The sequence below is a fragment of the Pelophylax lessonae genome (assembly GCF_965119305.1).
Source record: "Pelophylax lessonae genome assembly, chromosome: 8".
In the NCBI taxonomy this organism is placed as follows: domain Eukaryota; kingdom Metazoa; phylum Chordata; class Amphibia; order Anura; family Ranidae; genus Pelophylax; species Pelophylax lessonae.
In genome coordinates, this window is record NC_138775.1 from 209220343 (window position 1) to 209237182 (window position 16840).

The 16840-nt window shown below is 43.9% G+C and overlaps 1 protein-coding gene across 1 annotated transcript in view; it reads right to left on the reverse strand.

Moving 5' to 3' along the window:
* Nucleotides 1–5536: 5536 nt before the first annotated feature.
* Nucleotides 5537–16840, reverse strand: part of DNM3 (dynamin 3) — a 483071-nt gene continuing 471767 nt past the window's right edge. Inside the window, exon 22 of the mRNA XM_082266577.1 lies at nt 5537–5822. Within this exon, the coding sequence (XP_082122703.1) occupies nt 5753–5822 (70 nt within the window). The 3' untranslated portion in view covers nt 5537–5752. The remainder of the gene's footprint in view (nt 5823–16840) is intronic.

Genomic DNA, 16840 nt, shown 5'->3' on the forward strand with positions numbered 1-16840 from the left:
TCAAATTGGTCTGCATGGCTCTCATCCCAGAAGGAAGCCTCTTCTAAAGATGATGCACAAGAAAGCCCACAAACAGTTTGCTAAAGACAAGCAGACTAAGGACATGGATTACTGGAACCATGTCCTGTGGTCTGATGAGACCAAGATAAACTTATTTGGTTCAGATGGTGTCAAGCGTGTGTGGCCGCAACCAGGTGTGGAGTACAAAGACAAGTGTGTCTTACCTACAGTCAAGAAAGTTGGTGGGAGCGTCATGATCTGGGGCTGCATGAGTGCTGCCGGAACTGGGGAGCTACAGTTTATTGAGGGAAACAATGATTACCAACATGTACTGTGACATACTGAAGCAGAGCATGATCCCCTCCCTTCGGAGACTGGGCCACAGGGCAGTATTCAAACATAATAACGACCCCAAACACACCTCCAAGACGACCATTGCCTTGCTAAAGAAGCTGAGGGTAAAGGTGATGGGTCTGGCCAAGCATGTCCCCAGACATTTTTACTTAGGGGTGTACTCACTTTTGTTGCCAGCAGTTTCCACATTAATGGCTGTGTGGACAGCAAATTCACACTATTATACAAACTGTACACTCGCTACTTTACATTGTAGCAAAGTGTCATTTCTTCAGTGTTGTTACATGAAAAGATATAATAAAATATTTACAAAAAGGAGAGCAGTAGAGAGCCGAGAGGAGGTACAGGCTGTGCCCTCTCCCCCCCCTCTCTCCCCCCCTCTCTCCCCCCCCTCTCCCCCCCCCCCCCTTCATAAGCTCTCACATAATGAAGGGGGCTGCAATTTGGCATCTTTGCCCTGGGCACTTGATGATCTTGTTGGGCACTGGGTACAGCAGTGTGGCTTCATTTACGGTAAGTTTAAAAATGTATGCAAGGAAAACCTCTAATTTTTATTCTAGATGTTAGAAGCAGATAAAAAAAAAAACAAAGAACATATTGTTATACATCCAACTGGTTATTTAAAAGTATGGATTTGACTAATATTCCATTTTTTGTATGAAAGCATCAATTAAAAAAAAATGTTTAGTTATCTTATCATATAAAATATATTTTTTGATACCAGGCTTCCATCATATTTTCTTTATCTTTTTTTATGTATTTACATGGATAATTACTCACACAATGTTCTGAGTCACTTATCTAAACTGTTTGAAACAAAGTCTGTGGCTGTCTATTAACCCCTTCCCGCCTGCAATCTGTTTATTATTATTCCCCAGCACAATGTCCTAAAGCAGTGATACCTTGTTAAAAGTCTTGCCCTTTGAGTGCCAGCCCCTAACATTTTGTGACAGTGACAGCTGGGGTTCCTACTGATTACTGAGAACCAATAGTTACCATACAATTCAATACAGGAGGAATCAGAGGGAATCAGAAGGTCCTGTTCGCTACAGCTTACAATCTAAAAGGGAGGGTCAAGCAATACAAAAGGTAATGACAGTGGGGGATGGGCTGTTGGAGAAAATAGAAGTGCAGTTGTTAGCTGGAGGCAGGATTGGCTTCTCTAAAGAGAAACATTTTCTGGGATCGCCTAAGAGTGAATACGGAAGGAGATAGTCGGACAGATTGGGGTAGGGAATTCCAAAGGATGGGAGATGCTTGGGAGAAGTCCTGGAGGTGAGCATGGGAGGAGATGACAAGGGAACTAGAGAGCAGGAGGTCTTTGGAGGAATAAAGAAAAGAGAACGGTTTAGTTGGTATTTTGAGACTAGGTCAGTGACATAGCTGGGGGCCAAGTTGTGGATGGCCATTTGGATGGAGTTTACCTTTTTTTTTTTAGATTTTGGCCTCCCCCCCCCCCCCCCAAGCATGTCACTCACTCCTCATTGTTCTCTCTGTTCCTCTTGGGATATGCACATCACATATCCCAGAAGACATAGCCTTTCATTCAGAAAAGGATGGGGGGGGGGGCATGCCTAGTGGCACATCATAGGAAGAGCCCTCAACCTCCCTATGACATCACAAAAAACATGGTAGCATGGGACCTCATTGGTGGCAGAAGAGGATCTCAGCTGTACAATGCTAAATGCGCTGAGTGGGAGAGTATTTAAACTGTGCAAAACCCGCAACCTGGTAAGCAAAGGTGAAAAAAATAGGGGGAGGGTGAAGATCCACTTTATTAGCAACTTACTGTATTCAGCACAGTGACAGAGTTCTCTAAGACAGCTCTCGGTCTCTACTAGTGATCAAGGGGGCGATGGGACTGGCTACCGATCATGTGACCACGGTGACAGCCACCACTCTGTACAGAGGGAACAACCTGTTTGTCTCTTCCCCCCTCTAGGCAGGAAGAAGGAACAAACAGATATTTAGTAAAATGCAGCACATATTACTCACATTAACACTTGTTAGGCGAACACTTAACCCCTAATTTCCTCAAGATGTTAACCCCTTCCCAGCCAGTGTCATTAGTACAGTGACAGTGTATAGTATTATGCTGATCACTGTATTTGTGTCACTGGTGATGTCAGTGTCAGGTAGTCAGTTTACGTCCCAGCCAGCATTAGTTAGTGTCAGATTGCCCGCCGTGCACAGTCCCACTATAAGTTGCTGATCACCGCCATTACTATTAAAAAAAAAAAAAACAATTCCAGTATATATTCCATAGTTTGTAGACACTATCACTTTCACACAAACCAATTATTATACACATACTGGGATTTTTTTTTAACCAAAGACATGTAGCAGAATACATTTTTTCCTAAATTTATGAAGAAATACATTTTATTAAAATTAGATATGCTTTTTTTTAAAAAAACATTTTTGGTTTTTTTTTTGTTTACGTAAATAAATGTAAAACATGCAAAGTGCAATTTTCGTAGTCGCAATTTAAAAGCATAAATCACATTCAGCAGCGCTTAAATCAAACTGTAAGATTGCATAACATTAGTCCATATAATAATATACTGTCCAAATATTATGAACAACTGTCCAGAATGTCAAATGTATAAACGGTGATAGTATGGAAACGCAGTCTCTCTAGCTAAAAGTCACCAGTGTTCCTCAAACAGATGCTCAATAGCCTTCACTACACCTTCTGTGCTCCCCTTAGCAATGCACACTCACCAAATTTCAATCCACTATGAGCCTGTATGCATCGGCTGCATGAGCCCTTGTCCCCGGATATCCAGCCAATCTCAATGGTTTACAAGCCAGGACACCTCATCAGCTTCCTCCAAAGCCAGGGTCAAGAACCGTGTAGCAGCAATAAATGCAAGCAGACAAATGGGGACAGAGGATAGTGTAATATTGCTTAACTTTATTTTGTCACATATACATCTCCCCGAACCCCCCTCAATCAATCTGCTTACATCTGCAAGAAATTATACTGGCTCAAAACAAATTGGGACCGGGTATACCGCTGCTCGCCGTCCGCGAGCTGAATCACCTCCTCGCGCTGAAACGGGATGTGACAGACCGCGGCTGCGGCAAGTTCTGGAACGCGAGCTAGTAACCCCCACGGTCTCCAAGGCAGCAACGTACATGCGTTCTGACGCATTTCGTCACGTGGACTTCTACTGAGGACCCTTTGTTTACGTAATAAAAAATAAAAAAACCCAATGGTAATCAAATACCACCAAAAAAATTGTGTGAAAAAATTATATCAATTTAGTTTGGGTACAATGTTGCATGACTGCGCAATTACCAGTTAAAATGGCACGATGCCAAATAGAAAAACAAACAACTGGTCATGAAGTGGGTAAAACCTTCTGGTGTTCAAGTGGTTAAAGACACCAGGGCTTGCTGATGCTCTTAAATTTGGCCTGGGCATCCAGGCATGAATGGCCTCTGGTCACCAAAGGTTTAAAGAGCTGAACAATCCTTGAAGACTGACAGTGGTGGTGGTTAACCCTCTGTTCATGTCATTATTGGTTTAAAGTAGAAAATCCCTTTAAAACAAAGTGGTCAAAGTGGTTTCATTTTTTTTATATATGAGCATTTATAATTTGTTACTACATCTGAAGCTACTTTTCATTAAAAAACACACTGTAAACTACAGTACATAAAACGTGAATCTGTACATAGACACTATAGGCATGCATTGCAGACAGAAAATAAATTTTTCAAATCCAGTAGCAATAAAGCTGAATTCTAGGCAGAGAAAAACACCAATGAATAAAATGTACTTGTTAATGTACTTACTAAAAATCAAAAAACAAAAAAAAAAAACCCACAGTAAATGAATTGTAAATGCAACTAGCATACATATGTCAATTAGACTTGATTTTAGTCTCTTCTAATCCCCTCTTCAGCAGTACTTGATGCCAGTTTTGGGTGCTGCATTTGCTAACAAAGAGCATGCTTATAGGAGGAAAGAACAGAGAGATGACCTTATCTGTCTTTACTGTCTTTATCTGTCTTTACTGGCGTTTAGCTGACCAAACACAGGCTGGGGGCAGGGAGAAGATTTACTATGTTTCTTACCAGCAGCAGAGAGTAGTTAGGTCACCTGGCTGGCTGTGCTGCCTGGCAGGGCTGTAGAAATGTCAGAACAGGACTGTGAAAAATACAAATCTATTGGCAGGCAAAACAGCTTCCATATCTGCAGTTTATTTGTGTATTTAGCAGTTTGCCTGGAGTTCAGCTTTAAGGTGTTCAGTGGTTTAAGTGGTTTTACAATATCAGATAAATAAAAAATCTGCAATAGGCATAACATGTTAACACAGAAGACAGCATAAGGAAATATGTTTAATATACAGTACACTATATTGTCCACAACAGATTCAACTCTTCTCGGAAGGCTGTCCACAAGGTTTAGGAGTGTGTCTATGGGAATGTTTGACCATTCTTCCAGAAGTGCATTTGTGAGGTCAGGCACTGATTTTGCATGAGAAGGTCTGGCTCTCAGTCTGCGCTCTAATTCATCCCAAAGGTGTTCAATCGGGTTGAGGTCAGGACTCTGTGCAGGCCATTCAAGTTCCTCCACCCCAAACTCCCTCATCCATGTCTTTATGGAACTTGCTTTGTGCACTGGTGTGCAGTCATATTGGAATAGGTAGGATTCCACAAAGTTGGGAGCATGACAATTTTCAAAATGTCTTGGAATGCCGACGCCTTAAGAGTTCCCTTCACTGGAACTAGAAACATAGAAACATAGAATGTGTCGGCAGATAAGAACCATTTGGCCCATCTAGTCTGCCCAATATATCTGAATCCTATGAATAGTCCCTGGCCCTATCTTATAACTAAGGGGCCAACCACTAAAAAACGACCCCACACCATAATCCTCCCTCCACCAAATGATTTCAGCAATATGGTGTGGATTAGCAAGTTTGGGGTGGAGGACCTGGCTTGACCTCAGCCCAATAGAACACCTTTGGGATGAACTAGAGGGGAGACTGCGAGCCAGGCCTTCTCGTCGAACAGTAGTGTCTGACCTCACAAATGCACTTCTAGAAGAATGGTCAAACATTCCCATAGTCACACTCCTAAACCGTGTGGACAGCCTTCCTAGAAGAGTTGAAGCTGTTATAGCTGCAAAGGGTGGGCCAACTCAATATTGAACCCTATGGAATAAGACGCTATTAAATTTCATGTGCATGTAAAGGCAGGTGTCCTGATACTTTTGACAATATAGAGAATTCTGACAGCCCAGCAAAGACAAGTAACAAATGTTGTAGCAGTGTTTCAATTCTAAGATGTCCATACAAGCATCTATGATAATAATAAAATCAGAGTTTGAAGATAGCCATGAGGAACATTGGATATTCCTATGCCGAGTAGTGATGGTCAGTCTGTCTTATTCTATCATGGCTGCGTCTGTTGGGCGAATGATAGCCGGACGTGTGGGCGATGGATGAGGTCTTCGACTGTAAAGAATAAGAGATAAAACATAGGGTTAGATTTTTAAACAGTCACTAGAGAAAAATAGCATCTGTGCCTACATTTTAGAAGATAGGTGCAGTTTAACCAAATCCCAAATCCCACCCTTCATCTCCTTATCAAAAAGTTCAATGTAAATAATAAACTCCTGAATTGGATAATGGTTGTTTCTCTCCCCCAGGGACAGTGAGTATTCACAGTATGTTTCTGCTCTGAAGGTTGCCTATTATATTCTATGGATGGCCACTGGACCCACAGTTGTATAAGTTGACTTGCCATGTGTAGGTCATATCCTTTAAGCTACCCATAGATAGTGATGTCGCGAACCTAAAATTCGCGGTTCGCGAACGGCGAACGCGAACATCGGCAAATGTTCGCGAACCGGCGAACCGGGCGAACCGCCATAGACTTCAATAGGCAGGCGAATTTTAAAACACACAGGGACTCTTTCTGGCCACAATAGTGATGGAAAAGTTGTTTCAAGGGGACTAACACCTGGACTGTGGCATGCCGGAGAGGGATCACGCAAAAAAAAGTTCTTAAAAATTATAATTTTTTGATAGAGAGCCAATTATTGGAAAAATTAAAAAAAAATAAAAATAAAAAATTTCTTTGGATTTAGCATCTGGGGGGGTCTAAAAAGTGTACCTGTGAAGTTTCAGCTCTGTAGCATGTCCAGAACCCCTAAAAAACAGCATTTTTCTTATATTTTCAGGAATATGGCTTCTCTGCGGCTGGCTTTTTCTCTTGCAGGCATTTAGCGGGCATTTTTTTAGGCAGGCATGTCATTTTTTGTATTTAGTGTCTGGGGGGGTCTAAAAAGTGTACCTGTCAAGTTTCAGCTCTGTAGCATGTCCAGAACCCCTAAAAAACAGCATTTTTCTTATATTTTCAGGAATACGGCTTCTCTGCGGCTGTCTTTTTCTCTTGCAGGCATTTATCGGGCATTTTTTTAGGCAGGCATGTCATTTTTTGTATTTAGTGTCTGGGGGGTCTAAAAAGTGTACCTGTCAAGTTTCAGCTCTGTAGCATGTCCAGAACCCCTAAAAAACAGCATTTTTCTTATATTTTCAGGAATACGGCTTCTCTGCGGCTGGCTTTTTCTCTTGCAGGCATTTATCGGGCATTTTTTTAGGCAGGCATGTCATTTTTTGTATTTAGTGTCTGGGGGGTCTAAAAAGTGTACCTGTCAAGTTTCAGCTCTGTAGCATGTCCAGAACCCCTAAAAAACAGCATTTTTCTTATATTTTCAGGAATACGGCTTCTCTGCGGCTGGCTTTTTCTCTTGCAGGCATTTATCGGGCATTTTTTTAGGCAGGCATGTCATTTTTTGTATTTAGTGTCTGGGGGGTCACAAAAGTGTACCTGTCAAGTTTCAGCTCTGTAGCATGTCCAGAACCCCTAAAAAACAGCATTTTTCTTATATTTTCAGGAATACGGCTTCTCTGCGGCTGGCTTTTTCTCTTGCAGGCATTTATCGGGCATTTTTTTAGGCAGGCATGTCATTTTTTGTATTTAGTGTCTGGGGGGTCTAAAAAGTGTACCTGTCAAGTTTCAGCTCTGTAGCATGTCCAGAACCCCTAAAAAACAGCATTTTTCTTATATTTTCAGGAATACGGCTTCTCTGCGGCTGGCTTTTTCTCTTGCAGGCATTTATCGGGCATTTTTTTAGGCAGGCATGTCATTTTTTGTATTTAGTGTCTGGGGGGTCACAAAAGTGTACCTGTCAAGTTTCAGCTTTGTAGCATGTCCAGAACCCCTAAAAAACAGCATTTTTCTTATATTTTCAGGAATACGGCTTCTCTGCGGCTGTCTTTTTCTCTTGCAGGCATTTATCGGGCATTTTTTTAGGCAGGCATGTCATTTTTTGTATTTAGTGTCTGGGGGGTCACAAAAGTGTACCTGTCAAGTTTCAGCTCTGTAGCATGTCCAGAACCCCTAAAAAACAGCATTTTTCTTATATTTTCAGGAATACGGCTTCTCTGCGGCTGGCTTTTTCTCTTGCAGGCATTTATCGGGCATTTTTTTAGGCAGGCATGTCATTTTTTGTATTTAGTGTCTGGGGGGTCTAAAAAGTGTACCTGTCAAGTTTCAGCTCTGTAGCATGTCCAGAACCCCTAAAAAACAGCATTTTTCTTATATTTTCAGGAATACGGCTTCTCTGCGGCTGGCTTTTTCTCTTGCAGGCATTTATCGGGCATTTTTTTAGGCAGGCATGTCATTTTTTGTATTTAGTGTCTGGGGGGTCACAAAAGTGTACCTGTCAAGTTTCAGCTCTGTAGCATGTCCAGAACCCCTAAAAAACAGCATTTTTCTTATATTTTCAGGAATACGGCTTCTCTGCGGCTGTCTTTTTCTCTTGCAGGCATTTATCGGGCATTTTTTTAGGCAGGCATGTCATTTTTTGTATTTAGTGTCTGGGGGGGTCACAAAAGTGTACCTGTCAAGTTTCAGATCTGTAGCATGTCCAGAACCCCTAAAAAACAGCATTTTTCTTATATTTTCAGGAATACGGCTTCTCTGCGGCTGTCTTTTTCTCTTGCAGGCATTTATCGGGCATTTTTTTAGGCAGGCATGTCATTTTTTGTATTTAGTGTCTGGGGGGTCACAAAAGTGTACCTGTCAAGTTTCAGATCTGTAGCATGTCCAGAACCCCTAAAAAACAGCATTTTTCTTATATTTTCAGGAATACGGCTTCTCTGCGGCTGTCTTTTTCTCTTGCAGGCATTTATCGGGCATTTTTTTAGGCAGGCATGTCATTTTTTGTATTTAGTGTCTGGGGGGTCTAAAAAGTGTACCTGTCAAGTTTCAGCTCTGTAGTATGTCCACAACCCAAAAAAAACAGCATTTTTCTTATGATTTTTAGTAGAAAACTAATGCAGTGTCTTTCCAGCTGTCTTTTTTTCTTTCTGGCAAGCTGAAATATGATATGCCAAGGCAAACATGCCTATCAGTTGAGCTATGACACAGACAACACTGCACACATGGGGAAATATGTAAAACAAAAAACAGGAAAAGGAAATTAGGTGACGGTAACAAAACATGATATTGTGATTGGCCAAATAAAAAGTCACCTCGCGATGAGGTCGCGCCAAAGTCGCGCTAAGTCGCGCCAAAGTCGCACTGGAAGCGACGCTACTTTAGTGGTAGCGGCAGTGTAAACCAGCACTAAAACATCCAGTGTGTGAATACGATCAGGTATGATGTTTTATCGGTCAAGTAGTGTAAGGGTTACGCCCGTTGCCCGCTTCACAGTGACAGACCAAACTCTGACAGACCAAACTCCCCGTTTAACAGTCAGTCAGTCCATTTGCACAACCGCAAACTCCCAATTTGCACAAGGTTGGATACCAAGCTAGCCATGTCCCGTTCCTTGTCCTCACTGACATCATTGAAGGTCTCTTCCTCCACCCAGCCACATACAACACCAAGGGTCCCCGAAAGGTGAGAACAAGCCCCCTGGGACGCCTGCTGTGGCTGGTATTCCACCTCCTCAAAGCCACCTTCCTCCTCTGACTTCTCTTCTTCAGACTCCTCTCTCTGCGTTGCCACAGGTCCAGCAATTGACAACGACAAGGCTGCTTCTGGTGGTGATGAGGACCACAACTCTTCCTCTTCATGCTCATCTACAGCCTGATCCAGTACTCTTCGCAGGGCACGCTCCAGAAAAAACGCATATGGGATGAGGTCGATGATGTTGCCTTGGGTTCGACTGACCACCAGGGTTGTCATCTCCGCAAAAGGACGCATGAGCCTACAGCCATTGTTCATGAGCATTCAGTAACGCGGCCAAAAAATACCCAGCTCCGCAGAAAGAATGAAAGAAAATGAATGTTTTTTTTTATGAAAAATTATCCTGCGGATCGCTTTTGGTCTGTACACAATGAAGCAACGACCTTATCATCTGGGGTGTGCCAACACAATCCTAGAGGTGATCGCTTCATTGTGATACGCACAGAGATGTATAGTAACGAAGTAGAACTACTTAAGTACTGTACTTAAGTACCGAAATGCGGTATCTGTACTTTCCTAGAGTAGAATTTTTTTCTCCTACTTCTACTTTTACTTCACTACATTTTTTCGATGATTTCGATACTTCTACTCAAGTACTTTTTTTTTGTGCTGCATAGTTACTAGTTACTTTTAAAAAAATTACCACTGCCAGAACAGTAGATGGCAGGTTGCATAAAGCTCAAAAAAATGTGTATAATGTCATTTATAAATCAGCGCATACGAAAATAAAGGCTGTGTATAATAAAAGCTGCTATACCAAATCTTTCCAATAAAAAGAAAATATGAAACAAACAAATAAATGGTGCTACAGCGCTTAAAGTGCATCAAGAAAATACTAACAAACACAGGTTAATCATTTGAATAAATCATTTGAAATAATAAAAACAATATGATGTTCAAACTTTTGACTTATTTCTTTAATAACTACATAACACAGTACTTGTACTTCTACTTTCAGTACTTGAGTAGAATTTTTTTTTCAAAACTACTGGTACTTTTTACTTTTAGTACTTAAGTAGCAAATTTTTTGAAAAAACTACTTGCAATACTTAAGTAAAAAAAATGTTGAATACTTTAGTACTTCTACTTAAGTAACTTTTTCTGCGAGCACTTCCACTTCTACTCAAGTAATTTTTTGATCGAGCACTTGTACTTTTACTCAAGTAGAAATTTCGAGTACTTTATACAAGTCTGGATACGCAAGCCCCTTCACCACGACAAGGTAACGATCACGAAGGGGAATTGACACATGTATGTGCCTTTTTTTTTGTTTTTTGTTTTTTTGCAGCCACAGTGTAGCACCAGAGGCCAGAAAAATTAGGCATGTACACATGCATGAAAAAGTAGGTATTGTTGCAGCCGCTGCTGTAGCAGCGGCCTGAAAAATTGAGGTTTTAAGGCAGAAAGTGCACTAAAACATTGCTGCTTGAACCGTAGTTGGTGGCGGAGACGTCACGTAAGTCATCCGGCATGCAGAGAATGATTATATACAGCAGCGTGTGGACCATTTTTAGGCCAAGGCATCTCAGTCATCACCAGGCCTTTTTTAGTCAAATGCATCCCCCACTGTCAGTCCCTTCGGGATCCATGCCTCATTCATCTTAATAAACGTGAGGTAATCAAGACTTTTTTGACCTAGGCGACTTCTCTTCTCAGTGACAATACCTCCTGCTGCGCTGAAGGTCCTTTCTGACAGCACACTTGAAGCGGGGCAGGCCAGAAGTTCAATGGCAAACTGGGATAGCTCAGGCCACAGGTCAAGCCTGCACACCCAGTAGTCAAGGGGTTCATCGCTCCTCAGAGTGTCGATATCTGCAGTTAAGGCAAGGTAGTCTGCTACCTGTCGGTCGAGTCGTTCTCTGAGGGTGGACCCCGAAGGGCTGTGGCGATGCATAGGACTAAAAAAGCTCCGCATGTCCTCCATCAACAAGACGTCTGTAAAGCGTCCTGTCCTTGCCGGCGTGGTTGTGGTGGTAGGAGGAGGATTACTTTCACCTCTTCCCCTGTTGGATTCCCGTTGTGCTGTGACATCACCCTTATACGCTGTGTAGAGCATAGTTTTTAACTTATTTTGTAGCTGCTGCATCCTTTGCGACTGCCGGTAATTGGGTAACATGTCACAGACTTTCTGCTTATACCGGGGGTCTAGTAGCGTGGCCACCCAGTACAGGTCGTTCTCCTTCAGCCTTTTTATACGAGGGTCTCTCAACAGGCATGACAGCATGAAAGACCCCATTTGGACAAGGTTGGATGCCGAGCTACTCATGTCCAATTCCTCGTCCTCACTGATGTCATTGAAGGTGTGTTCTTCCCCCCAGCCACGTACAACACCACGGGTACCAGATAGGTGACAACGAGCACCCTGGGATGCCTGCTGTGGTTGGTGTTCCTCCTCCTCAAAGCCACATTCCTCCTCTGACTCCTCTTCCTCACACTCCTCTTCCAGTGTTGCCGCAGGTCCAGCAATCGATGGTAAGGCTGTTTCTGGTGGTGGTGATGGTGACCACAACTCTTCCTCTTCCTCTTCACGCTCATCTACGGCCTGATCCAGCACTCTTCGCAGGGCACGCTCCAGGAAAAAAACATATGGGATGATGTCGCTGATGGTGCCTTCAGTGCGACTCACTAGGTTTGTCACCTCCTCAAAAGGACGCATGAGCCTACAGGCATTGCGCATGAGCGTCCAGTAGCGTGGCAAAAAAGTACCCAGCTCCGCAGAGGCTGTCCTAGCACCCCGGTCATACAAATACTCGTTGACCGCTTTTTCTTGTTGGAGCAGGCGGTCGAACATTAGCAGTGTTGAATTCCAACGTGTCGGGCTGTCGCAAATCAAGCGCCTCACTGGCATGTTGTTTCGCCGCTGAATATCTGCAAAGTGCGCCATGGCCGTGTAGGAACGCCTGAAATGGCCACACACCTTCCTGGCCTGCTTGAGGACGTCCTGTAAGCCTGGGTACTTCTGCACAAAACGTTGCACAATCAGATTCAACACATGTGCCATGCACGGCACATGTGTCAACTTGCCCAAATTCAATGCCGCCAACAAATTGCTCCCGTTGTCACACACCACTTTGCCGATCTCCAGTTGGTGCGGGGTCAGCCACTGATCCACCTGTGCATTCAGGGCGGACAGTAGTGCTGGTCCGGTGTGACTCTCTGCTTTCAGGCAAGTCAACCCTAAGACAGCGTGACACTGTCGTATCCGGCATGTGGAATAGCCCCTGGGGAGCTGGGGGGGTGCAGTTGGTGTGGAGCAAGACGCAACAGAAGAAGAGGACTCAGCCGAGGAGGTTAGCAAAGAGGATGGAGTAGGAGGAGTAGAGGAGGTGGCAGCAGGCCTGCCTGCAAGTCGTGGCGGTGTCACCAACTCCTCTGCAGCAGAGCCACGCATTCCATGCTTGGCAGCCGCCAGCAGGTTTACCCAATGCGCAGTGTACGTTATATACCTGCCCTGACCGTGCTTTGCAGACCAGCTATCAGTGGTCAGATGGACCCTTGCCCCAACACTGTGTGCCAGACGTGACATGATTTCTTTTTCCACAATAGAGTACAGGTTGGGGATTGCCTTTTGTGAAAAATAATTTCGGCCGGGTACCTTCCACTGCGGTGTCCCAATAGCGACAAATTTTTTGAAGGCCTCAGACTCCACCAGCTTGTATGGTAAAAGCTGGCGGGCTAAGAGTTCCGACAAGCCAGCTGTCAGACGCCGGGCAAGGGGGTGACTCTGCGAGATTGGCTTTTTGCGCTCAAACATTTCCTTCACAGACACCTGACTGTGGGCAGGTGACGAGCAGGAACTGCTGAAGGTGAGAGGCGGAGGGGCGGGTTGTTGATAGGGGGCATGGAGGACAGCAGTGGCTGAAGATGCTGGACCAGGAGGAGGATGGTGGCTTTCAGTTTGTGTGCTGCTTTTACTCATGTGTTGATCCCATAGGCGTTTGTGATGTGAGATCATGTGCCTTCGCAAAGCAGTTGTACCTAGGTGGGTGTTGGACTTCCCACGACTCAGTTTCTTTTGGCACAGGTTACAAATGGCATCGCTGATATCAGAGGCAGACACACAAAAAAAATGCCACACTGCTGAGCTTTGCAAGGACGGCATTCTGGTGGTGGCAACAGCTTGCGTTGATTGGCGTGCTGTCTGGCTGACCCCGGGTGCCGAATCTACATGCTGTCTGACTGCGCCACTAGCTCCTTGCGATGACCTCCTCCCCCTGCTTCCAACTCGTCTCCTCCTCCTCTCTGTCTCCCCATCTGAACTTTCCCCCTCTTCTTCTGCTCTTCGAGCAGGCACCCAGGTGACATCCACAGACACATCGTCATCATCAGCCGCTTCACTTGACAACTCAGCAAAGGCAGCAGCAGCAGGTACAACATCATCATCATCACAATGTACGTCCATGTGTATAATGCTGCCTGACTGAGACATATCCCCGTTATCTACATCCTCTGGCACTAATAGTTGCGCATCACTTATTTCTTCAAACTGATGTGAAAATAACTCCTCTGACGGATCAAGTGAAGCGGCTGTGGTGCTAGTGTTGGTGGTGGTGCCGGCGGGCTGGCGAGTGGTAAATTGAGAGGTGCCCGAAGCTGAGCTGGAGGAGGATGGTGCATTAAGGTTCCGAGCGGAAGCTGTAGACGATTGGGTGTCCTGTGTAAGCCAGTCAACTATGGCCTCAGAATTTTTTGAGTTCAGGGGCTGTGGTGGCCTCTGAACACTGGGCATTATTCTAGAGCCTAAGGAAATCACAGCACCACGACCACGACGGCCCTTGCGGGGTGGCCTGCCTCTGCCTGTCATTTTTTTTTTAATGTGTTGTTACTGTTGTACTATGAGTGCAAGCTGCTGTGCCACCTTATATATCAGTGGTGGGTGGGCAGTGGCACAGTACACTCTCTGTGGACCTGACAGCAGTCACTGGCACCCAGGCAACTGCAATTTAAAAAATATATATATTTTTTTTTACTTTGCAAGCTGCTGTGCCACCTTATATATCAGTGGTGGGTGGGCAGTGGCACAGTACACTCTCTGTGGACCTGACAGCAGTCACTGGCACCCAGACAACTGCAATTTAAAAAATATATATATATTTTTTTACTTTGCAAGCTGCTGTGCCACCTTATATATCAGTGGTGGGTGGGCAGTGGCACAGTACACTCTCTGTGGACCTGACAGCAGTCACTGGCACCCAGGCAACTGCAATTTAAAAAAATATATATATATTTTTTACTTTGCAAGCTGCTGTGCCACCTTATATATCAGTGGTGGGTGGGTGGGCAGTGGCACAGTACACTCTCTGTGGACCTGACAGCAGTCACTGGCACCCAGGCAACTGCAATTTAAAAAAATATATATATTTTTTTTACTTTGCAAGCTGCTGTGCCACCTTATATATCAGTGGTGGGTGGGCAGTGGCACAGTACACTCTCTGTGGACCTGACAGCAGTCACTGGCACCCAGGCAACTGCAATTTAAAAAAATATATATTTTTTTTTTACTTTGCAAGCTGCTGTGCCACCTTATATATCAGTGGTGGGTGGGCACACAGTGGCACTGCAGTGGGCACAGTACACTCTGTGGACCTGACAGTCACTGGCAGCCCAGGCAACTGCAATAATAAAAAATATTTTTTTTTTCAATTTATTGCAACAAGATGCTGTGCCAACGTATATATATCAGTGGTGGGCAGTGCACTGCAGTGGGTACAGTGCACTCTGTGGACCTGACACAGCACTCACTGCAATTATGACAGAGAAAAAAAAAATATTTTTTAAAATGCCAGGTACTGTGCCTGTGCCACCCGAAATGAGTGTGGTGTGCACACAGTACAGTCTGTGGTAGGTCTGTGGCCTCTCACACACAGCGGGCAGGCAACTGCAGTGTACAATAGATATATATATATATATAAAGAAAAAAATCTATTACCTTACCAGCCCTTGAAAGGGCTTTTGGGGACACTATATATATATATATATGTATATATATAAAAATAAAAAAATCCTCAATTACCAGCCCTTAAAAGGGCTTTTGGGGACACTAGATAGATATAGATATATATATATATATGAAGAAACAACTCAATTACCAGCCCTTAAAAGGGCTTTTGGGGACGCTAGGTATATATATATATATATATATATAAAAAAAAAAAAAAACACAAATACCAGCCCTTAGAAGGGCTTTTTGGGGTGCTGATATTACAGCAGTAGTGGACCAAGAACACTGCAAGACCAGGAACACTGACTAACTGTCCCTAGCTTAACAGCAGCAGCAGCAGCAGCAGCTCTCTCCCTATTCTCACTACACACACTGCTTCAGAATGATCTAAGATGGATGCTGCCCTTGCTTATTTATAGGAGGTGGGAGGGTGTGGGAGGGAGGTACGCTGATTGGCTGGAAATGTGTCTGCTGACTGTAAAGTTCAGGGTCAAAGTTTGCCTCAATGATGTCTTATGGGGGGCGGACCGAACATCGCATATGTTCGCCGGCAGCGGCGAACGCGAACATGCTAAGTTCGCCGGGAACTGTTCGCCGGCGAACAGTTCTATACATCTCTACCCATAGACCTGTCTTGCCAAGTTCCACCCACAACTATGGAAAAACTGGTCAGGTAGGTTGTAAAAGGTAATCTAATCGCCATTGTTCCTTCCTGTAATATTTTGCTAAAACTGATCTCCTCTTCTAGTATCTATTTATTAAAAATGTTTAGGGGCACCACCTAGTATATGGAGATAGCATTATTGTGCACACATTTCCAACCACCCTTGCTGGTACATGGGAATCTTTTTATTTATTATGTGTTTGACTGATGGAAGATAACCCCCCGCCCCCCAAAACAGCCCATACTTTGTAGATAAAGACTGTACACTGGGGATCTAATCATATAATAGGAAAAATCAGACTCTTATGGACTTTAGTTGTCCCTCCAGCTCTCATTTTGCTCCCTAACTCCACATTCCCTCAATATGGCGGGAAGGGTACCTTGCCAGGGGGACACCCTTGGAAAAGCACCTTGTCCCAAAGTTGCCCACAATCTTGGCCCAGTCCAAAGCTCAGCATTTGGACTAATGCTCAAAAGAAAAAAGGTTCAGACCAAACCAGGAGCTCATCCCTAATCTAGAAATTTCAACTGAATGTGGTTTTATAAAATTGTGTTAAAATATAATTTACTCAGCAAAGTACCAGAGATGATTTGTATTTCTGTTCATTAAGTTCTGAGATTTACAAAGCTCTGCCAGATTCCAAAGTAAGCCCTCTTTGGCAGGATACAAGACCTACATTTTCTTTGGAACAGTTGGTAACATGTACAAGTCTTGCCCTTTCCCCAGTCCATCACTGGGCAGTGAATGATTAAGCAACAAAACTAATGAGATCCTTTATCTATTACTCTGCTCTCTCTTCCTATCAGCATGCTCCTTGCACCACAACACAAAGGAATGACACTTTGTTGTGCTTCCTTCTATCCCATAAAAGCAAAATACAAATACA